We start from the raw sequence: 24,917 nt of genomic DNA on the forward strand, positions 1-24,917 counted from the left end.
TGTTTTTTTAACCTTAAACCGCATAAACACATTTCATTACACCAAATACACAAAATAATGTTCTTTTTAGCAACATCATATGACCCCTTTAACATTTTATATGTAATAGCAAAAAAGCTTGATAAAATACACTACACGTTTCAGTTAATGAAGTTTGTTACAAAACTGCATTTCCCATCATCCTTTGTGTCAGTTTTAAAAAGACAAATAAGGATGATTATTTGCTCTTTATTTTGATGCACTAGCACTAAAAAAGCTTGCTGTCTTTTTAAAAAACAGAGAAAGAAATATGAAATTGCTAAACACATCCATCTCATTAGTGACTTTCGTCACTTTGATTAATTTACATCACTTATTTCTATTGTCACTACTAAGACACTGTACACTACCGTTCAATGTTTTTTTGTTTTTTTTGTAAAGAAAATTATATTTTTATTTAACAAGCATGTTAATTTCATCAAAAGTGACAATAAAGACATTTCCCATCACAAAAGATTTCTATTTCAAATAAATTATGTTCTTTTGAACTTTGTAGGTTTTGCAGGTATTAAATAATACACACTCAGAAGATACTCTTTCATAATCAGAAGGTGTTGTTTATTTTTAAGGAGAAGCGGTTCTGTAGAGCTGGTCTGTGTTTGTGATGAGGGCGGATGGTGCTCCGTTCTGGTCTCAGTCTGTATTGGAGGATTATTTTGGCTGTTTATCTCTGGATGCCCTGCAGCAGTTCTAAATCTGTGTGCATAAACATGAAGGCGTCTGGATTTGCTTGCTGTTTTGAGATAAGCGCTGCTCCAACAATTCTGTTTAATTGTTGAATTTGAGCATTCACAGTTTGCTCTGATACAGTGTGTGCTTATGGGGCTACATGTTAACACTGTGTCTCTGCTAATGAGCTTTATTTCTAGTATAACGTGGTGTTCCTCATTGTGCGGAGTGTATGTGTGCGCACTGTGTGTGTATTGGTGTCCTGTATGCCTTTGTTGGATGGATGTGTATGTGTGTGTTTGTATTCATATGTGTGTGTGTGTTCTGTGTGCAGCTACAGAAACCTGGCTACCGAGCATGAAACACTCATGCAGAAGTACCTCCATCTACTCCAAATCGTGGAGACCGAGAAAACAGTTGCTAAGCAACTTCGACAACAGATAGAAGATGGGGAGATTGAGATTGAACGTCTAAAATCAGAGGTAAAATTTGTAATTCAAAGTGCAGTAGGGATTGTTTATCTATAGTGAACATGCCAAAATCCAGTAGAATATATCAGCAGTTATACTGCATATCAAGATGATTCTACCTCTCAGAAGTGAAAATGTTGTCTGGGAAATGAGTGCAAAACTAAATATTCAGTGCTTTGTCTGAACAGCTAGTCAAATTGTTTAAGAAAGCCCGGTATGAAAAGGTTGGTTTCAGGTTCACCTGACTCGAAACATGGTTTACATAAGATGTGATCACACAAAAGAATTGAAAAAAATGCATTGGTTACCCTAGTGATATATAAATATGCTTACTTAAATGTATTTGAAATACATTTATTTCATTCTAAGTATACTACAAATACATTTACATATTTATCTACTTAATAAACATACCCTGCAGTTGTGCTTTTATTATACTAAACTGGTATACTTAAATTCTGCTAAATTGGAACAACAAATTTTGTGCTTAATGCACTTTAATTGTGCAGAAGTAGTGCTAAAGTCCAACTAAAGATATGCTCAAGTTTATTGCAAGTATACTTTAGGTACACTTTAAATATCTTGTATTTAAAGACCGATATTATTCAAAGATCATACATTCCTCATCAATAATGACATTAAAATACATTTTAGGCTTAATATTAAGAAATGTGCATTGTGCACTAGTAGAACGCCAAATAAAGTTTAATTATAATTTTTATATCAAGAAGTTTTGAGCGATATGTCAGTAAAGATGTGAATAGATTTGAACTATACTTAGTATAAAATAAATGTATTTAAATACAATACTGGCATTATTATGGAATAAGTGGATAAAAAATAAAAACTAGTATAATTGGAAAAACGTAAACTAAAATGCATTTTAACTTACAAATAACTAAATAACACAAATTAATTTTATGTTTTGATACAGAATATATTATAAAGGTTTATCATGCACTGTAAAAAAAAAAAAAAAAAACAGCAGCTGTGGTTGCCAGAAATTCACTCAAAAATATATGGTGATAAGGTATTTTAGGAATTGTAGGATGGCATATTGGTACCTGTATATTTTACAACCATAAATTTCATGAAGTGATATGATATTAATATACCAGTCTACTTCTGTCAACATCTGCTTTTTACTTTAAAATATACTGATAACCACTATAATAATATAGGTGGCACAATAAAAAAAAACATGTGATGAATCAGAGTTCATTGTAAATGGCCTGTATAAAAAAACATGGCCAGTACTTATATAGAAACAAATATACACAAAAGACAAAACTCCATTAATAATGCAATAAACGTGAATAGCAGAATTCCAAAACCATAAATGTTACATTATTTTTCAGTAAAATTACGTATAATGCAATGTTAAACCATTTACAGTTTTGGAAAGGTAAGGTAACTTACACTCTAAAAAATGCTGGGTTCAAAACAACCCAATAGCTGGGTTTGTCCCTTTTTAACCCAGCATTTTTTAGAGTGTACAGTTAACCAATTAAAAGGTTTTACTTTAACACACCATTTTTTTCCGAAAAAGACAAACTTTCTCCAATGACAGTACAAAATGTTCCACCAAAACTCCAAATCTCTTTAAAACCTTCAGTATTATCCATAAATCTATAATATTTAAATTCTAGGTGTATTCTAGCTCTAATTGTGTAAATGTAATTATACATTTAAAAAAACACAAGCACATCAGTGTTATTATTTTGCTCTATTTTCCTTTTTCTTGTTACATAGATAACATTTGCTATGTGAAATAGCGTATTCGTGGCAGTACTAAATTAAAACATTTTTATTATTATATTTTATTACATTTATTACATTTTTCAGATTCTGCATAGTGTACTCTTTGTAAACTTATGACCACAACTGTATATTAGATTAAATCATCAAATATTTCTATGGAAAATTGTAAATACTGAATAAAATATAAACCAATTAAAAGGTTTTACTTTAACACACCATTTTTTTCCGAAAAAGACAAACTTTCTCCAATGACAGTACAAAATGTTCCACCAAAACTCCAAATCTCTTTAAAACCTTCAGTATTATCCATAAATCTATAATATTTAAATTCTAGGTGTATTCTAGCTCTAATTGTGTAAATGTAATTATACATTTAAAAAAACACAAGCACATCAGTGTTATTATTTTGCTCTATTTTCCTTTTTCTTGTTACATAGATTGTTACATTAGCTTGTCCCAATAGATAATTTAAAATGATATAATAAAACTAATATTACAGCATATACACAAAAAAAAAACTAGTCTGCCTCTCTTATCTACTAGTCCGTTGTTGGATGACTAGTCAATCATCGTGACCCATATTACATGCTCATTTATTTTCTGAAAAGGAAAATAGTAGAGAGAATGAAAAGTGGTGTGAGAAGCGTTTGGTTTTCAAGAGCTTTCTCCAGACTACTTTGCACTTCACTTTGCATCTCTGCTCATAAAAAAACGGCTCTCCAGGAGAACTATGATCCCTGCTGTATTCTTCATCAGCCAGATCAAATAGTCATTTTACTTTAAAGTGCAAATGGAGCTGGCTGTATGAAATGGTGTGCTGAATATGCATGACCCCAGATGTATTTTGTGCATCGCATCCTTGGTCCGCAGCATAATAAACTCTTTCATTCCGCGTCCAATAAATGGAGCACTCACCTTCAGACTGTGCTGGCCAGCTCCCGTCTCTTTTGTGTCCCCAACGTTTCCCTTTCAAATTGCAGAGCCATGTAATAATTTGAAAGTTTGTGCACCCTAAGCATCGGAAATCACCAGAGTGGCATCTGAGAGCTTTGATAGGGCGAGTGTTTGTGCCACACTGTGCTGGCACTGATTTGGCCTGACTCAATCACTTTGTTTATATATTTAAAATATTTCCAACCACTCACTTTTCTTTTTCACTGAGCTCATTGCAATGCTAAAAAAATGTTTCCTATGTTTTAAAATAAGTTGCACGCTGAAAACAACTATGATTACTTGAAATGCAGCTTGGTTTTGGAACAGAGCAAGCGTCTTATGTTTCATGATTGGTCAAGGTATTTTTTGATGAGTTTGATGTGATTCTATTGATTGATTCTTGTTAATGCTGCTGCTCCAGGTGCAAAGCTTCCTGAGGGGCTGGATGTGTCGGCGAAAGTGGAAGACCATCATTCAAGACTACATCCGTTCGCCACATGCAGAGAGCATGAGGAAGAGGAACCAAGTCGTCTTTAGCATGTTGGAAGCAGAGGCTGAATACGTCCAACAGCTCCACATCCTTGTCAACAACTTCTTGAGACCGCTTCGCATGGCTGCCAGTTCCAAGAAACCACCCATAACTCATGATGATGTCAGCAGCATATTCCTCAACAGGTAAGCACCAGTTTTAGCTAGAAATAATCTGCATGCTTGTGCTTAGCAGGAGAAACCTTTCAAATGAGTTCACTTTAAAATCTCAATTGTTTCTCCTCAACAGCAGTGAGATTGGATGTCTCCTGCTTCACATATGTTTCTTCTTTGATCTTGTCTATGTGTTTTCTCTGGTGAAGTAGAAGAGATCTTGGGAATGTCTTAGATTTGTCAAATATCAAACTCTAAAGCAAATTCCAATTCTCCCAAGATCAAGTTATCTGAGCTTTGGCGATCCACATTAATTTTATGGCTCTGTGCTCTTGCTTTACCAACAATTGCCTGATTTATGTTTATTTTTATTTCTTCCAATCAATTTTACAAGAAACATCTGAGACTATTGTACAAAAGGACAGATTAAACTGTCAGTAAAGACATTTTACCAAAGATTTCTATTAAAAAAAAAAATGTTTTTTTTCTTTCTATTCATTAAAGAATCCTGAAATTCTAAATCCTAAAAATTATAATTTAGCATATTAGAATGATTCCTGAAGGGTCATGTGCAGTGTTGGAAAGGTTACTTTGGAAAAGTTAACCTATTTAAAATGTAATAAGTAGTGTAAAAATTTCAATTACTTTATTAATGTAACTGATTACATTTGATTATTTTTTGATTACTTTTCTAAATTTCTAATGCATGTTTTCAACTGTTAATCATTTTTAAACATTTAAAGCAGGCAGGGTTAACCTTACAGTATAGGACTCAACACTGATTACTGTCAGACTTTCAAAATACTTCATCATTTGAATTAAGATTATAATAATTTAATATGAAAGCACAGCCACCACAAAATCAGACTTTAGTACCTCTTTTTACTTTGAGATAGTTCAGAATATCAGAAGATAGTTTAATTGATTTGAAATGAAATCTTTGCAGAGCTATGACAGGAAACACTGGCATCTAACAATGCTTTGGAAAAAGAGTTAATCTTAAAAAATAAAGCATAAATAGGAAATAAAACAGTTATTAAATAAGCATGTGTCCTATTGTGTGTCCTAAACTCCTGAAACATTGGTGTCTCATATTTTAATGCAATTTGGGAAAGAAGCAAGGAACTTTTTTGCAAAGGAAGTGTTGACGCTGCCATTTTTGTCGCTGTTTTGTTGCAGATCGCAGCCAAGCTCAAAGACAATGAGAAGATTCAGTCGAATCCCACCACTGCACCTAGTGATGATGATTCAGAAATCAAGAAAATCAAGAAAGTAAGACTTTGGCTTTGAATCACACAGCACTAGTCCAAAACCTAGTGAGCTGCTACATAGATAGCACCCTAACTGTCATTGAAACCTCATAAGTGACTATATATACACTATATATACGTAGTATAAATTTCTAATGCATGTTTTCAACTGTTAATCATTTTTAAACATTTAAAGCAGGCAGGGTTAACCTTACAGTATAGGACTCAACACTGATTACTGTCAGACTTTCAAAATACTTCATCATTTGAATTAAGATTATAATAATTTAATATGAAAGCACAGCCACCACAAAATCAGACTTTAGTACCTCTTTTTACTTTGAGATAGTTCAGAATATCAGAAGATAGTTTAATTGATTTGAAATGAAATCTTTGCAGAGCTATGACAGGAAACACTGGCATCTAACAATGCTTTGGAAAAAGAGTTAATCTTAAAAAATAAAGCATAAATAGGAAATAAAACAGTTATTAAATAAGCATGTGTCCTATTGTGTGTCCTAAACTCCTGAAACATTGGTGTCTCATATTTTAATGCAATTTGGGAAAGAAGTCAATCAAATCTATGTCTGTGTGAAAATATTCAGATGTAACCCCCTTTGTAATATTTAACATTTTCATAAGTAACTGTAATTTAATTACACATTTTTTTCACAGATTACAGTTATACTTATTTTGTAATTAAATCATATAATTCTGTTACATGTAAATACTGTAGTTATTCACCAACACTGGTCATGTGACACTGAAGACTGGAGTAACGGTTTTGCCATCACAGGAGTAAATTACATTTTTAAATATATTAAAATAGAAAACAGTTATTTTAAATTCTAATAATATTTCGCAATATAACTGTTTTTACTGTATGTTTGTTAATATAAATGCTGCCCTGGTGAGCATACAGTAAAACATTGCAAAAATCGTATAATAATTTACAGGAATAATGAAACACTTGCGTTGTTGTTTACATATGCTGTTTGTTTCTGCAGCGAAACCATAATGTTTCTGCATCAGATATTCTACCAAGGGTTGAAAGCTCGAATAGCAAGCTGGCCAACATTAGTCTTGGGTGAGTGCACTGCCAGAGCATTTGGCAACCAACAGCAAAGAACATTCTGTAGGCTCTTCAAATTGCAAGCTAGCTTTTTTCAAAAGGTGCCACAGATCTGAGGCCCAGTCACACTGACTCTGATCTTCCTTCCTGTCCTTCAGCCGACCTATTTGACATCCTGTTGCCCATGCTGAACATCTACCAGGAGTTTGTACGTAACCACCAGTACAGTTTGCAGATCTTGGCCCACTGCAAGCAGAACCGCGACTTCGACAAGCTGCTTAAACAGTATGAAGCCAAGCCTGACTGTGAGGAGCGTACACTGGAGACGTTCCTCACTTACCCCATGTTCCAGGTGACCATAATCTTTCATTCAGGCTCTCATTACCATGCTATGAATCACAAGCTGGCTAGTAGCACATGGCAGGTCCTCATGTGCTTTTTTAGTCTCTGAAAGTAGGATTTTGTAGTGTATTCTGGTCCATAATGGCTTTTTTCTTGTCGAGTAAGCAGTTTCCATGTGATCTAGTCTAGCAAGGTCTACTTTGGGCTTTGCAGCGTTGGTAATAAATGTGCTGATGAGTGATAGCGCTCCCCTCTAAGCCTCCTCTGCAAGAATACAGTGCACACTGTTAGCAAAGTTGTGTTTGGATTTCCATGCATGCACATGACTAAGTGTGGATATGATGAGTGTGTTTGTTGCAGAAGGCAAAAAAAAAAATCGGAAACTACCCTCCTGTCTAACATTATGACATGTGCTTCTTGTCTGGCAGATTCCTCGTTACATACTGACCCTCCATGAGCTGTTAGCACATACTCCGCATGAGCATGTGGAGAGAAACAGCTTGGATTACGCCAAGTCAAAGCTGGAGGAGCTTTCCAGGTACATCAAAATGTGCCTCCAGCACACCCATCCATGACCATGTGTCAACATTGCTACATCATTTCTCACTACTCGCAGGTTATGGGCCTTGTTCATGAAAAAGAAGCTGGATGAAGCTGTAATTCATTCCTGAAACCAGATCATCAAATGAAATCAATTGCTAAATGCTATAAAGAGTGTAATTTCCTCACCACTATTGGCACCAAATGGAACTGTAGTCTGACTGTGCAACCCGACTGACTGAACATAATACCATGGTGCCAGTTTGAGACAGGACTATTTGTTTGTCCAAGGGTTTGATAATGCAACAAAAAAGTGCATACTTTTAAGTATGTTAGTCACATTTGATAACAGGATTTAGAATTCCTTTTTTTTTTTTTTTTGCTTATTTTATTTTTAGTTTACCATGTCATTTTAGTTTTCTTTCTGTTTTATAGCTTCAGTTTATTTAGTCTTTTAGTATTTTAATGCCAAACTAAATGTCTTAAATGATATCATTTAAATTTATCATTAAAACTTATCATTATCATTTAAGTGACATTTTCTTAAATTTACTATCTAGTGTTATTGCTAGTATTATCTAGTGGCATTTTCATGTTTAATGAAGGCGAGTCTAAAACCAATATTGTAATCATTTTTGTTTGATTTGAATTGAGTTATTTTTTGGAAACATGAAAATGATGTTTTAAATATATTAATATAATATGTTTTCATATATTTATTAAAATATGTAATATGAAAATACATTTATGGCCATTTTTATTTGATTTTATGTAGTTTGGAATCATGAAAATGTAGTTTAAAAATATATTAATATACTATATTTTGAAATACATAAAGTATGCAATATATAAATTGATAAAATTAATATATGGCCATTGTATTTTATTTTATTTTATTTAATTTTGGAATCATGAAAATATAGCATGAAATGTATTACTAGGCAAGGCAAGTTTATTTATATAGCACATTTCATACACAATGGTAATTCAAAGTGCTTTACATAAAAGAAAAGAAAAAAAATTATAATCACGGTATCATCAGCATAGCTGTGATAGGCAATTTGGTTCTTTCTCATTATTTGACTTAGTTACTACAATATATTTTATAAATATATATTAAAATATGCAATATACAAAATGTATACAGTTATATTTTAGTTCTATAAATATAATTAAACTGTATTTTCGTAACTCCAAAGCTATCTAAAATAAAATCAAAATTCATTTAAGTGAAATAAAAAAGTTTTCACTTTCGTTCAGTATTTCAGTTGATTTCTTTTCCATGTAGTTTTTTTCTGTTAAGAGTAATATCAATGTTTAAAAAAAAACATTCAAAAATCTGTATGTGGCAAAAATAACATATGTGAGTGCTAAAATGATGTGCCTCCACAGAATCATGCACGATGAGGTTAGCGAGACGGAGAACATTAGGAAGAACCTCGCTATCGAGCGTATGATCGTGGAGGGCTGTGAGATTCTCCTAGACACCAGCCAGACCTTTGTCAGACAAGGTGAACTCCCAACACACACACACACACACACACACACACAAATCCTCCTGAGCGCTCTGCTGAAAGGGGCCACAGATCCCTGATAAGAAGACGTTTGGATTCTCCTTTCCTTCTGTTCTTTTCTGCAAACTGTCATTCTTATCACCTCTTATTGTCAAGCCCCCCACCTCCCTCTTCTCCCCTTCCCACTCCAAGGCTTTTCTGGGCTGCCCTCTTTTCCCTGCCAGCACAAAGCGGAGCGTTAACTCAAAGGATTGGGCACCCTAATCCTGCTATTCTCCGTAGAGCACAGTGTGTTCAAAGACCAGACCAACTCTTTCATTTCCAATGTAATCCCATTTTTACCAGTCAAACCTGGTGTTGAGCCCTAGATCGGAAATGTCACTGATGCGCTGCAGGATACGAAGACACGAGGAAACTGATAAGAGTCTGATAAGAACATATGTCAATCCAGTATTTCCCCATGTGCTGGCATAGTATTTGTCTGCTCTGCGTTTCCCAGCTTTACCTGCAGGGCTAACGCATCCTGCGCCTCCATGCATGTTTTTCAGGATCTCTGATACAAGTGCCCATGAGTGAGAAGGGCAAGATCACCCGTGGCCGACTGGGCTCTCTGTCTCTGAAGAAGGAGGGAGAGAGGCAGTGTTTCCTCTTCTCCAAGCATCTGATCATCTGCACTAGAGGCTCTGGAGGAAAACTACACCTCACCAAGGTGAAGCCTCATGCACTTCATTACACAGTCTTAAAAAAAGTACATACTAGGCTGGGGTGGTATGAAGAAGATATATATGGCAGGACAGTTTTAAAGCTGTTTCAGCACATATTTTTCATTCTTTTGTTTTCATTCATTCTTAGGAGATGAGGGAGCTTTTCTTAGATTTGTTAGCTTTTCAATGAACTTGTAAAAAGAGACATTGCCATTAAAATGTAATAAAATAATAATACAAATAATCTAAAAATAATAAATAAAAAATTTAATAATCTATTAGTAGTAGTAGTATTAATAATTTGTAGTAATAATAGTTTTTAATGAATGGCCAACAAATTATCACCTTTTTAAAAGTAGTTTTGAGATTAAGTAGCTTTTACATGATTTCATAAGATTTTAATTCACTTTGCCACATGGAAATATAATAAAAATAAATATAATATAAACTGAAATTAATAGACAACAACAACAACAACAATAATAATAATAAATAATAATGCTAACTATGCATTGCTTCTTGGAAATAAAATAATAAACAATAGAATAGAATTGTCTAATTAATCAATGAATTAAATAACAACAATAATGACCATGTTTTGATGAATGATCAGTATATAAACGTTTTCATAATATTTATTAAACTTTTTAAACCTAATTTAACCTTTTTTCTTTTAATGTATCTATACACCTTGTAGTGCGGTACTGTATGGTATCATATTAAAAATGTGCTGTCACAGCAGAATTATCCATTGTAGTATAAAAAAACACTTGAAACCTGCCTTCAAATATTTATTGAGATATATTTTAGATAAATATTTTTTTGGAGGGGGGGGGGGCTGTTTATTTATTTTTTGGTTGTTTGTTTGTTTTTTAATTTACATAGTTCCTTCATTTCACAGAGGACGATTTTTGAATCAGGTTCCTTGTGAAACCAGTGAAATGTTATGTTGTGCCCAGAAAAGGGTGATTACCCCCTTCAGCCGACTGTAATTTTACCACATTCAATAAGACACTATTGCTCTTGGTCTATGGGGAAATTCAAGGAGAGCCTCACCGTAATCACTGTTTTAGTACGGCTGCTATTGATTATTTGATAGATTCTCAGAGCATGTCTGACTGTTGCTTGTCTCCGGATGGCAGAATGGAGTGGTGTCGCTCATTGACTGCACACTGATAGAGGAACCAGAGGGCACAGATGACGAGTGTACGTATCAAAACTCTTGATTTAATCTTAAACATATCATAAAATATCTGCAATAACAAAAGAAGGCTCACATTTTGACGCTGATAAGAGACCTATGTACTTACCCGCACTGATATTGGCATGTTATGGAAGTAGATCCAACCACAAATCTAATCACAACAGACCTCCGCTAGATTTATTCCAGAGGATCACTGCATTTTCTTTTTTCTCTTCAGCCAAGTCAGACAAGAGCGGTCAGGACTTGGAGCACCTGGATTTTAAGATTGTGGTGGAGCCCAAAGACAGCCAGTCCTTCACCATCATCCTGGTGGCCTCCTCACGGCAAGAGAAGTCGGCCTGGACCAGTGACATCAGCCAGGCACGTCTGCTCACATCAGATAACACTGAGTGATCCACGCAGCCCTGGGCAAGACCTTCGCCTTTTACTCGTGTCCTGTGGTTCAAATACTGTCCTCACGCTCTTTTTTTCCCCTATCTTTCTCTCTTTCACTCTTTACTACAGTGCATAGATAATATTCGTTGTAATGGGCTGATGATGAACGCCTTTGAGGAGAACTCTAAAGTCACTGTGCCCCAGATGATCAAGTAAGCACTTCTTCTGACACTGGAAGTCACTATGCTTTTGTAAATATGCAAATCACTTCTAAAAATCTGTGTCACATGTTTAGGTCTGATGCCAGTTTGTACTGTGATGACGTGGATATCCGCTTCAGTAAGATGATGAACTCCTGCAAGGTGTTGCAGATCCGCTACGCCAGCGTGGAACGCCTGCTGGAGAGGTTGACCGACCTGCGCTTCCTCTCCATCGACTTCCTCAACACCTTCCTGCACTCCTACCGCGTGTTCACCAGCGCAGACGTAGTCCTTGACAAACTCATCACCATATACAAGAGGCCTATCAGTGCCATACCAGCCCGGTGAGCCACACGGATGTTTTTTTGGCATACAGAAGATGAGATCACATGGGATGCATAGAGATGTCGACTGTAGACAGACGGCTCTTATGTACATACAGTAGCAGTGTGTAGCAAGAGTGTTTTTTTTTTTTCAGCACAGTCTGCAGTGTGAAATACTGATTAAGATGAGTTTAATAACTTGATACTTATAATGGTAGAATAAAGCCGACTGACTAAAGCAGCATGACGTTTGGTAGTCGATTAATCAGTCTTAAGGAAGCCCTTCATGACAAGGCTGATTTTGGGTTATGTTTAGCTAATATTTATGGCATGTTTCTGCTCAAAAACAGCTGAATAGAGCAAGAATGAAATTAAATGCAAGTTTTAAAAGTATGACTATTTTAAACTTGACTTCTTAACTTCTTAAAGTTATGCATTATTATGCAAAGTTGCTCCTTTACTCCTTAAAAAGGCTGAAATATTATATTTAAAAAAACAAAATACACTGCCGTTCAAATGTCAGGTTCCAAAAATTATATATATATATATATTAAGCAGCACAACTGTTTCCAACATTGATAATAAATCAGCATATTGATAATAAATGATTTCTGAAGGATCATGTGACACTGAAGACTGGAGTAATGGCTGATGAAAATTCAGCTTTGCATCACAGTAATAAATTATATTATATAAGTATAATAAAATAGAAAACTGTTGTTTTAAATTGTAATAATATTTCACAATATTACTGTTTTTCTCTATTTTTGATCAAATAAATGCAGCCTTGATGAGCAAACGATACTTCTTTAAAAAACATTAAAAATCTTGCTGAACCCAAACTTTTAAACAGCAGTGTATATATTAACATTATTACAATTTCAAATAACTGTTTTCTATAATAGATTTTAAAATCCAGTTTATTCCTGTGATGGCAAAGCTGAATTTTCAGCAGCTGAAATCTTTACAGTCTTCAGTGTCACATCATCCTTCAGAAATAATTCTAATATGCTGATTTGCTGCTCAAGAATTGTAACGTATTTACGGTCACTCTTGATCAATTTAATGCATTCTTGTTGAATTAATTTTTAATTTCCAGAAAAAAAAAAGAAAAATCCTATTAAACCCAAACTTCTGAATGTATTGTAAGTATAAAAAAAAGTCTTTAAAAAAAAGTAGTCGACCTGTTTAGTTGGTTGTTGGAGGACCTATCATGATCCATCTCTAATTCTCAGCATTTGTATCTTGGCACACATATATAAATGCACATGCAGCTCTTCATTAGCAGCAGGTCTTTGCTTTGCTGGAGTTGTGTTCTCGTGTGAGAGAGAATGAGCAGAAAAAGCGATTCAGTGTGATAGGAGAGAGGTCACACCAGTGTTTGTCACCCTGTAGTGAGAACAAGCGAGCGTCTGCGTGCGTACGGGATAAAAGGAGAGAAAAGAGAGTGAAATAGAGAGAAAGCCAAAGGGGAAGGGAGTGAGAGTTGCTAAAGGCTTGCGAGAGGTCACACTAATGCGTGTCGCCCTGCTCTATGTATGTGTGTGTTCTGCTGGAAACAGCAGTAATTGGGCCCTGCTTCATCGCCTGCGTGCCTGCCTGACTGAAGCATCTCAGCGGGGCTCTGTCGCCATCACCTTAGCAACCGGCCCCTCTGCTGCAGGACCCCACCCTCCGCCCGTGCCGCATCTGCGAGATTAAATATTTAGTGTGCACGTTTTGCAGCCAGAGCAGCCTCTCTCACTCTCTCTCACTCGCACATCTCGCTTTCTGCGTCTCCTCCTCCGGTTGGCTCTGGAGACGGAGATCCAGGCAAATCGGTAAGAGCCGGGGACCTCCCACACACCCACAGCCTGTAGCACCCACTCTCCCCTGGGCAGACTGCACGGCTGTGATGCCTCCCCAGACCTCCCCCGCTCAGCTGCCCTGCATCAGCTCCAACGGTCACCCAGACTGTCATAAGAGGGGCTATTTCTGTGCAGGCATGACGTGTAGGGGTGGCTCGATGTGTGGGAAAGCTTCTCTGCAATGCTCTCAAATCTTATAGAGAGATGTGAAGAGTAGGCTGTTTATGCTCCGCAGAGACGCTTCTCTCTGCCAGCGCATATACAGTACCCTGAGCACACCGCACGGCGTTGGGAAGCCATTATGGGCTAAATCATGAGCTGCAGTGAGAGGCAAAGACGTAACTGTTGTCTTTTTGTAGGCTAGTGATGCACCGATGGTGATTTTCTACATCTGCACTCATTTATAGGTGAAGCATTTGGTGTCTAGTGACACTGAACTGAAAAAATTAGTGTTTTTTCAGACAGGTTCCCATTGGTCGGAGTGTTAGCTTCACATTGATCTTCAAACAAACAGGGTCATTTAAAAATGATTATATTTTGCTTAACCAATCATCTGATCACGTGAAATGAGACAAACTCTTTGTCATTTGTATTTAATGAGCATGTTTTACTGTGGGAAAAAAAATATATGTTTATAGTTTTTAAATATATATTTTTTTTATTTGATCATAATTTAACTTTTTTGTGATATTTTTTCTTTTATTATTTTATTTCAGCGAAATCATTTGAATGGCTTCCTTATCTTGTTGTATCTATATATTAAGCTGGAATGACAAAAAGTATTGAAAAACATTGAAAAAAACAAATGTACAGTGCCATTCAAAAGTTTGGGGTCTGTAAGATCTCTTATGCTCGCTAACAAGTCTCTTAAGCTCAGTCAGGTTGCATTTATTTGATCAAAAATATGATAAAAACAGTAATAATGTCAACAATTATTACATTTTAAAGTAACTGTATTTTATTTTAATTTGTTAAAATGTAATGTATTGCTGCGATGGCAAAGCTGAACTCTCAGCAGCCATTGCTCTAGTCTACAGTGTCACATGATCCTTCAGAAATCATTCTAAAAAGCTCATTTGGTGCTCAAGAAACATTTCTTATTATTGTCAAAGTTAAAACAGTTGTACTTCTTAATATTTTTGTGGAAATTGTGATGCATTTCTTTCAGGATTCTTTAATGAATATAAAGTTCAAAGGAACAGCATTTATTTAAAATAAAAAAATATATATATTATTACTGTCACATTTGATTAATTTAATGCACCCTTGCCAAATACAAGTATTACGTTCTTTAAAAAAATTATTTCAAAATAAATTTTAAATAAAAAACTTTTAAATGGTACCGTGTTTCAATTTAATTTGAAAGTCATTGAAATTTTTTAATTCCTTATCTGAAATTGCATGTCGATATTTGACAGCCTCAGGAGGTTTAAATCAAGACAACATGGTCATTAAACCATTTACATTTACATTTAGTCATTTAGCAGACGCTTTTATCCAAAGCGACTTACAAATGAATTAAATCAACCCTCCTTTTCAACACATAGATCCCTGGAGCTGTTTTTCGCGAGCAGCCAGAACAACAAGCTCCTCTACGGAGAGCCACCGAAGTCGCCCCGTGCCAGCCGCAAGTTCTCCTCCCCACCCCCGCTGGCCATCACCAAGACCTCGTCCCCCAACCGCCGCCGCAAACTGTCCCTCAATATCCCCATCATCACCGGTGGGAAGGCTCTGGACCTGGCTGCCCTTAGCTGTTCCTCCAATGGCTATGCAAGCATGTACTCCTCCATGTCCCCTTTCAGCAAGACCACGCTGGACATCAGCAAGCTCTATGTGTCCAGCCCCATCACCAGCAAGATTCCTGACGAGGGCGAAGGCAAGACGGACAAGGCTGATGAGGTTTCGCTGTGCAAACAGGGTGAGGTCATACTGCAAATTAGTTCACCAAAATTTCAGTAGTACCAGAATAATTGTTGTTTTTCGAACACAGCATGAACTAATAACTTTATAAATAGCTTTATTTTTTTTAATTATATTCATAATATTTATTAGTAAAAAAGGTAACACTTAAAGCCTTTATGTATGATGCATTATAAAAGTAGTTATAAAACATTATGCCTTGTAATCTCATGAATAATTGTAACCACAGTTAATACATTATAACACTTATACATGTATTGTTACACTATGCATTTTAAATTTGGTTATAATTAGTTACAACAAGATATGATGTATTACAATGCACATTATGAATAATTATAATGCATTATAACCTTTATTAACCCTTTATAATGCATTATATGGTTTAAGTAAAGGGTTACCAAAATATTTTATATTATTAATAAATATTATGAATATAATTTTTAAAAATATATTTTTTTGTTTTTTTTTATCACTGAATATTTGAATACACACATCTGTGTGTATTTATATATATTGTTATAATTTAACAAACTCAAAAATGGCTTGTTCCTTCAAGTAGTCAAACAGACATTGATATACTATTATAGTATTTGTTTTTTAAGATTTTTTTTAGCCTTTATTTTGATTGGACAGTGTTTAGACAGGAAGCGAAGTTGTAGAGAGAGAGGGGGAGATGTGATTGGGAAAGGTCCACGAGTCAGGACTCGAGCTCAGGACGCTTGAAGGGCAACAGCGCTATATGTCGGCGCACTGCCCACGAGGCTATTGGCACCAACTATTATAGTATTTGTTGATATTTAAAAAAAAAAAAAATTCAGATTTGCTGTTTTCATTCTAATAGTAATTTTGTTGTGTCTATTATTTGTATTAGTTTTTGTCTTTTTTGTATTATATTATTAGGTTTTAGCTTTTAGTTTTAGTAATTTAATTTAAAACTAAATAAAAAAAATTCCCAGACTGAAATAAAATCCTTTTTATATATTTTTTTTATTTCAGTTAATGTTTATTTTATTTCAGGTTTTAAAAATGTTATTTTTTATAGTTTGAGTTTTATTTTGAGTTAAGGATTCAAACCGTTTTTAATCATACCAGTACTTTTAAATGCAGACTGCAAGCTATCATAGTATGGTGGGATTGTGTTGTTTCATGTGTTTGATATGTTATGCATATGGATAACTGTAATGCCTGTGACTGATTTTCTCTAGACATTTCAGTGAGGGAGGAAGGCAACAACGACCAGATCCCGAGTGACGAGGCAGAGGCTGAAGTGTCGCCCACCAAATCACCCACCACTCCCAAAAACGTCAAATGCAAAAACTCTTCAGGTAGAAGACACCCTGTCCTAGACTTCCCTGCCATGTTGTTATCGCTCACTGACATGAAAACCAGAGCACCTGCATCTCACGCTGACAAGCCACCTGCACCCTTCAGACCAGCCAAATGTTGCATTTATCAGTGGCTCAAAATGGCAGACTCACTGCGTGTTTAATGCAAAGGTCCAGTAACATTCAGTTTTTATTTTTATTTTAAAGGTTTGAATATTTAGCTATATGAAAAAACTTCAAGTTCCTTAGCATTTGAGATGTCGTTGTAAACTGCTCGTTTTTTGTTCCCACGTGTCGTTCATGTTTTAAAAAACACGCTGTATCTGTAAATGTCTGAAGTGATCCTGAGGACGTAGATGGAAGCCTCGCAAGACACGATTCATGCAAAATCTCATTAATTCTGTAGGTTAAAAAAAAAAAGCTCAGGGAAACGCCAAAGGAGGCGTGAGTAGGTGTTTGGAAAACTTGTGCCATAGCAACCATTAGCATGTATTCTCACTGCCACCCCGGTTACCGGGTTTGTTTGAGTGCGGTCGATGCATTGCAACAGTACTGTCTCCTTGCTTTCCAAACTAAATTAAGTGAGGGTTCAAAGGTCAACGATGACCCTGTTGTTTCATATGTGTGATGCAGTATTGCCATTAAGCTTTAGAAGGCTGTAGAAGAATAAAGCATGTTTCAGTTACCCTTATGTTTTTTTTTTCTAAACCTTATCTGAAGCATGCAACAACAAACTAGCTTTCTTTAAAACGCTGCTTTTGTTATTTTCTGATTGTGTATTTGAGACATACATCTTAAATGATGAGCTATTTTTAGTCTCAACCATCTTGAGAACCAGAGCCCTGCCTATTGTCTTGATGAAGACGCAGTCTGTGATTTTATGTTTCGTACCGCCACCTGCTGGATGCATAGATGCTCTACAGTACATCATTGCCGCATCATCACTCTTATGCTCCAAAAAGACATTTTTCATATGATAACATGATTCATTAGCCTGTGAAAAGTGCTTGCAAGTACAAAACTAACAGTATGGAAATATGTGCTTATTTTGGTCTTGCTGACAATCTCAGACAATCTGGGTTGTCGTTTTTGTTTAACAGTCGTTGGGTGCTGTAGATACTTGTGACATTTTCATATGTCATCATCGGAGGCTTATCCATTGTGGAGATAATGTCACTTCCTCCATTATTTCTGCATGAGTCCATCTTGTCTTATTTCACACCTGCTGTACCCTTAAAGAGGAAGCACTCTAAAACACAGTGAATTCACATTTACCGAATTTTTGTCTGGACCTTTTAGTTTTTGGGCTACCGGCAGTTGACAGTTTATATGTCTAACAAGTTTTAGGTACAACGATATTCTTCTTAATTCAGCTCAAATCTCTTAGTGTACAGATTCAAACTTTGTACTGTAGATCATTTTAGGCTTAATTGTGCTGTTTACTTGTTTAATTTTTAATTTTTTTTTTTTATTATTTACTTTGTTAAAATATTTAATATTGATGCTTGAAAATCGTCTTTATAAAATAGATTACTCTAAGATTTCTGATTGTCCGACTGTGTTGCAAAATCGTAGGAAAATTGTTATATTACTTCAATTACAATATGCTCTTTATTAGAATTCTATTGAATGAGCTACATTGTGAAAAAGTGTGCTGGTAAAATTGTTACATTACATTGCAGTCATAAACAGCACTAGTACAATAATTTATATTACTGCTTTGTTAAAATTTCAGTAATATTATATTTTATTAATTCAGCTTGAATATCTTAGTATACAGATTTAAACTGTGTAGATTATTATTTAAGGCTTAGTTGTGCTGTTTACTCGTCTTATTTATTTTTGTAAATTTTTATGGATAAAATATTTAATAAAATATAAAATCTTAAAATATTTCATATTAATGTTTGATTGTCCAATGGTGCTGCAAACTGACTGTTAATAAAATTGTTAAATTACTTTGCAACCATAAACAGCCTAACACTGTGATCAATATTACTTACAAATTAAATAAATATTATATTCTTGTTGTTATCATCATTTTATCTAATTATCAATAATACATTTAAATCTTTATTGGTTTATTGCTTTGGCTTACATTTAATTAAATTTTCAGAAAAATGTAACTGACAGTGATGGAATCATCTTAATATTTGCACACTGAACTATGCTTGGTTTTTTTCTTCTTTTTTTTAAATGCCGGTACTTTCTATCACTTGAAGTATGCAAAAATAATATTTATTTGATTAAATCTCTTAATTGGTTTTGAGTAGCTGACTAATTCTGAAATGAAACATGGTATTAACCTCCATGCACGCATTTAATAACCATGTGTTCTGTTTGTCTTTCTCTCTGGGTAGAATTCTCTCTGTTCTCATACAATAATGGCATGGTGATGTCGTCCTGTCGGGAGCTGGATAACAACCGTAGCGCCTTGTCTGCCGCTTCTGCCTTCGCCATTGCCACTGCTGGTGCCAACGAGGGCACGCCAACCAAGGAGAAGTACCGCCGCATGTCTCTGGCAAGCACAGGTAGGATTCAGCAATCTGTTTCAATCTCTCATAGGCTGTGGATATTTGTTGCCTGGCAGAAGAGGGATTAATGTGAATTTCGATTGGTTATCAGGGTTCCCCACAGATCAGAGGAACGGAGATAAGGAGTTTGTGATTCGTCGAGCAGCAACTAACAGAGTTCTCAATGTCCTCAGGCACTGGGTGTCCAAACACTCGCAGGTGAGATGAAGTAAATATTATACACTTTTAAAAATAAAAGGGTTTTGTAGCAGCGCCATCGAAGATCAATTTTTGGGTTCCCAAAGAACCTTTCAGTGATCAGTTCTTAAAATAAACATTTATTTTTGCTTACCTGTGTATCGTGTGTGCATGTTTGTAGGACTTTGAAACCAACACTGAGCTCAAAATGAAAGTGATTAGTTTCCTGGAGGAAGTGATGCATGACCCTGAACTTCTTACCCAAGAAAGGAAAGCCGCTGCCAACATCATAAGGTGAGTGGAGTCTGTCTACACCCTGACAGAATCAATGCTCACATGTCCTCACATATCCTGTCATGCAATATTTTAGACTTCTGTAATCTGATAAACGCTTGTTCATGTAATTAAATCAGTGGCTTTTCTTGTTTTTTTTTTCTTTTTGGACAGGACATTGACACAGGAGGATCCCGGTGACAATCAGATCTGTCTGGAGGAGGTGCTGCAGATGGTGAGTGGGGAGATTATGGGTCATCCTCCAAATTACTTAACAGTTCAGTGCTAAAACGATCAGAACTTCAAGTTTGGGGTCAGTAAGATCATTAAATTTTTTTGAAAGAAGACATTGTTGCTTTCCTCCCTCACTGATATTTTCAAAATGCAATCTTGTGACTTGTTTTCTATTTTAATATATTAATTTATATTCTTTTATTTATTCTGTAATGGCAAAGTTGAATTTTCAGCAGCTATTACTCTGGTCTTCAGTGTCACATGATCTTTCAGAAATAATTCTAATATGTTGATTTGATCCAGAAACATTTATTTTTATTATCAGTGTTAAAAATAGTTGTGATGCCTAATAGTTTTTGTGTAATCTATGGTATTTTATTCATGATTTTTTGATGCCTAGAAAGAATCAATAGGTTTTTGCTGTTGTGTTGTTTGTTTGTTTGTTTGTTTGTATGTTTTTGGTTTTGTAGTTTTTTTGGCAAAGTTTTGTTTTGTTGAGCCTGGTCTCATGAAAATGCATATAAATAGTACGGCAAATAAAAACAAAAACTCGTGGTATTGATACGCAAAAATTGACTTTGGCATGCATATGATACGCACATGTTTGGTGTGCATATAATACGTAGTTTTCACATGCAAATAATACGCAGTTTTCGCGTACTTATAATACACATCTACCCACAACCCCTACCCACTGCGTAGCATATACACGCCAAAGTCAATTTTTGCGTTTCAATATACCACGAGTTTTTGTTTTTATTTGGCGTACTATTTATACTCACTTTCATGAGATCGGGTTGTTTGTTAAATTATAAAAGTCTCTGTTACTTTTGATCAGTTTAATCCATCTTACTGACCCAAAACTTTTGGCTTGTAGTGTATATCCAGAACGTCTCGGTTACGTACGTCTCAGCGCGGACACTGTAAAATCTCATGAAGGTGTTCGGTGTCACCCAGCCCACAGCTCTACAGATGTCTGCCAGAGAGGCGCCGTGCACCAGCGCATAGGAGGAGACAACACTCCATGTGGAGTGAGCCCGCACCCCCAGGGGGCACGGCTCGCCTTGGGTTTGGTAGGCCAAGGCGATGGCATCCACTATCCAGTGCGCCAACCTCTGCTTGGAGACAGCCTTACCTTTCTGCTGACCTCCGTAGCAGACAAAGAGCTGCTCAGAGCTTCTGAAGCTCCGGGTGCGGTCCACGTATATGTGCAATGCTCTTACGGGACACAGCAACGCCAAGGCTGGATCTGCCTCCTTCGAGGGCAGTGCTTGTAGGTTCACCACCTGATTGCGAAAGGGCGTGGTGGGAACCTTGGGCACGTATACAGGCCGGGGTCTCAGGACAACGTGAGAGTAGGCTGGCCCGAACACAAGGCACTCTTCTTCTAAAACCCTGACTTCATCTCGGCTGGAGGGACAGGCTTGATTGCGTCCTTCGCCAGTAGGACAGCAATCTCGTCGCGCAGGATAGGGGCATCTCGAGCTGCCACCGAAGTCTCAAGAACGCCGCTGAACCTAGGGGATCGCCTGGCAAACTTAATTGCATAGCTGAGTCGAACTGTCCGAATGAGCCAGCGGGATGGGTTGGGCAGCCTGAGCCACGCTTCCAAGCTCTGTGCGAGTGGCACCAAAGGGACAATCGACGCACCTGCGGTGGAGCAGCGGTGGGAAGTCGTGCTGGATGGCACAGAAGGCATTGCGTGCTGGCTCACCACAGCAGGACTCCCCGTGTCCCTGGAGGGACTGGCCAGAGATGTGTGGAGAGGCAGCGCGTCTCCGAGCCGCGATCTCTTGGCTGCTGGCGATAGCGAGTGTCGTGGGCAAGAGTGAGGAGACAGCGCATCGCTCACTGTCAACCCGCGAGCCTGGTAACCCGGAGGAAAAGGAAACTGCTCTTTTTTCGAGAATGTGGGTACCGCTGGCCGTTGGAACAGAAACAAAACGGAGCAATGGATTCTAATCCTAACCCTAACCCTCCGGGGGAAGGAGTGGTGCTGTTCTCGCCATCTCCTGGAAAATAGCAGCTTCCCACATCTCCGGGTTGCCCGTGTCAGGGCCGCTAGGGACACGTTCTCGGCATGCACCTGTCGCCTATTTATATCCGTATGCACGGGGAGTGGCTCAGGTATGCAAAATCCACTAGCCAAAATTCATTGGCGTTTTCTCTGAAAGTCAGAGCGGATTGGGGCTCTCAAGTAAACCCCCTATGTTGTCACGACATAACTCGTAGTGACCGACAGATAGGGAACTCCTCTTCTGTCTCTAATTGTATTATAGTGTATAGTATATTTTACTATTTACAAAGGTGTGTAAACTGTGCTGAAATTCATTATTCAGTATCTTATCTAACTAATACTTTTTTAACATAGGCGGAAAGAAGAAAGTCAGAGTCTTTCGAGAATCATTCGGCTCTGGAGATTGCAGAACAGCTCACCCTGCTGGACCATCTTGTTTTCAAAGTCATACCATATGAGTGAGCGTGATTATGTTTCATTTTATTCATTCTTTAGATAACTAGGGAGTAAACTGATAGTTCACTCCAAAATGAAAATTATGTTATTAATGTACATACAACATACAACTTTTACATGAATGATATGAGGGTGAGTAGACCATTTTTAATTTTGGGTGAACTATGCATTTTACAAGAAAAGCTTAATGACATTGTTTGATTAAATTCAGCTTAATACTTGAAGATTTGTGAAGAAATGTGAAGGATATTATAACCGATTTATGAACATGCCATCATCCCTACAGTAAGTTATCTGTGTGTTTTTTCTCACAAATGTGTTTATTGTCATGAACAGGGAGTTTTTTGGTCAAGGATGGATGAAGAACGACAAAAATGAGAAGACACCTTACATCATGAAAACGACAAAACACTTCAATGATGTAAGTGTTCAGTGTGAAAACATCTGGTCCTAGTTAAGTGCAAAGTTGTTGCAGTGAATTTGTTGTTGCATTGTTCCAAATAAAGCATAATGAACACAATGTCGATATACCTCTTTTAAAGATCAGTAACCTGATCGCTACAGAGATCCTACAGAGTGAGGATGTGAATGTACGGGTAGCAGTGATAGAGAAGTGGGTGGCGGTGGCCGATATCTGCCGCTGTCTCCATAACTACAATGCCGTGCTGGAAATCACCTCATCCCTCAACCGCAGCTCCATCTTCCGTCTGAAGAAGACTTGGCTCAAAGTGTCCAAACAGGTGGGGAACTACCTGATAAAACCTCATCAAAATTAAATGAATAGACTTAAGAGTTAAAGCAGGACCAGTGCAGTTTAAGACAATAAAAGAATATTTACTGGACTCCTCCTGTTGATTCAGTATTGATGAACTGTTATTTGATGTTGTTAGATCTGAAAGTATGTGACAACTGAAAACAGACTGAAAACATTTAACACACTTTATCATTCCATTTAAATCAAAGACTAAAACAGTCATTGACAAGCTGCAGAAGTTGGTCTCATCTGAAGGAAGATTCAAGAACCTCAGAGAGGCCTTAAAAAAGTAAGTTTTAAAAAAAAAAAAGTCAGTACTTGTAATTTAAGTCAGACTTTTGTATTTGAGCAAATGGGTTATTTTATTTTATTTTATTTTGGTGATGATAATATGATACGGCTATTAAAAAACTGGCATGGCTAACACTGCATTTTTTTCTAATGCTTCTGCTAGTTGTGACCCTCCCTGTGTGCCATATTTGGGAATGTACCTCACTGACTTGGCCTTTATTGAGGAGGGGACGCCCAACTACACAGAGGACAACCTGGTCAATTTTTCCAAAATGAGAATGGTAGGTCTTTTTTAGATGCATTCCTTTAATGCATGTGTGGGAAAGAGTTACATATATAATTTTATCATATTTTCTTAATTTTACAGATCTCCCACATCATCCGAGAAATCAGGCAGTTTCAGCAAACGGCATACAAGATTGATTACCAGCCAAAGGTATTGAACTGATGTTCGTTTGTACTGACACAATATAGGGTTTCATGATCAACATGCACTAGTAAAATTTGTGGTTGCTAAGTTAGCTATGTTTTGTCCTGAACATAATTATATTCAGATTAAAAACAGTTCGAACTGTTAAGGTCCTTGCACATGGAGTCTGAAATTTTTGTATGTGTTTTTCCATTTTTTTTCGTATTCGTCATCCTTTCCCTATCAAAATGCTTGCTACAGATGCGAAAACGCAGAAAATCGAACCTGGTCCGAATTTTTTTATGACTGACGAAAGTTTAGGAGGCAGTGTGTAAACGTGATTGACACAACGTGAGGTCGTATTTATTTTTTTACGTGCGAAAATTTCGGACTCAGTGTGCAAAGACCTTTAAGCCCAACAGAATGCAGAAACACATTACGTTAGCTCTACAAAACCATTTAATCACAAAATCTGACTTCATAAAAACTAACCTTCACTAACATTAAAGGTGCAATAGGTGATTGTCTTCAGAAACATTTTTTGTTATGCTGGTTGAAAGTCTCTTCACACCCCCATAGCAATCATTAAGTTAAGTGGTCTAAATGTATTTATCTGTATTTATATATTCTGTGGAAGGC

The 24,917-nt window shown here is 36.5% G+C and overlaps 1 protein-coding gene across 1 annotated transcript in view; it reads left to right on the forward strand.

The window, feature by feature from the left end:
* Window positions 1-24,917, forward strand: part of LOC107691143 (ras-specific guanine nucleotide-releasing factor 1-like) — a 54,775-nt gene that overhangs the window by 25,347 nt on the left and 4,511 nt on the right. The window contains exons 3-25 of the mRNA XM_016489628.1: window positions 1,043-1,190; window positions 4,294-4,547; window positions 6,772-6,851; window positions 6,995-7,188; window positions 7,607-7,716; window positions 9,111-9,229; window positions 9,781-9,941; window positions 11,079-11,142; window positions 11,358-11,500; window positions 11,645-11,727; window positions 11,811-12,059; window positions 15,433-15,803; window positions 17,014-17,133; window positions 19,494-19,664; window positions 19,759-19,865; window positions 20,026-20,138; window positions 20,292-20,352; window positions 22,723-22,826; window positions 23,161-23,245; window positions 23,367-23,564; window positions 23,788-23,867; window positions 24,033-24,150; window positions 24,237-24,305. Coding sequence (XP_016345114.1) covers window positions 1,043-1,190; window positions 4,294-4,547; window positions 6,772-6,851; window positions 6,995-7,188; window positions 7,607-7,716; window positions 9,111-9,229; window positions 9,781-9,941; window positions 11,079-11,142; window positions 11,358-11,500; window positions 11,645-11,727; window positions 11,811-12,059; window positions 15,433-15,803; window positions 17,014-17,133; window positions 19,494-19,664; window positions 19,759-19,865; window positions 20,026-20,138; window positions 20,292-20,352; window positions 22,723-22,826; window positions 23,161-23,245; window positions 23,367-23,564; window positions 23,788-23,867; window positions 24,033-24,150; window positions 24,237-24,305 — 3,202 coding nt within the window. The remainder of the gene's footprint in view (window positions 1-1,042; window positions 1,191-4,293; window positions 4,548-6,771; window positions 6,852-6,994; window positions 7,189-7,606; window positions 7,717-9,110; window positions 9,230-9,780; window positions 9,942-11,078; window positions 11,143-11,357; window positions 11,501-11,644; window positions 11,728-11,810; window positions 12,060-15,432; window positions 15,804-17,013; window positions 17,134-19,493; window positions 19,665-19,758; window positions 19,866-20,025; window positions 20,139-20,291; window positions 20,353-22,722; window positions 22,827-23,160; window positions 23,246-23,366; window positions 23,565-23,787; window positions 23,868-24,032; window positions 24,151-24,236; window positions 24,306-24,917) is intronic.

Source organism: Sinocyclocheilus anshuiensis, unplaced genomic scaffold (assembly GCF_001515605.1).
Source record: "Sinocyclocheilus anshuiensis isolate Anshui unplaced genomic scaffold, SAMN03320099.WGS_v1.1 scaffold2, whole genome shotgun sequence".
Classification (NCBI taxonomy): Eukaryota; Metazoa; Chordata; class Actinopteri; order Cypriniformes; family Cyprinidae; genus Sinocyclocheilus; species Sinocyclocheilus anshuiensis.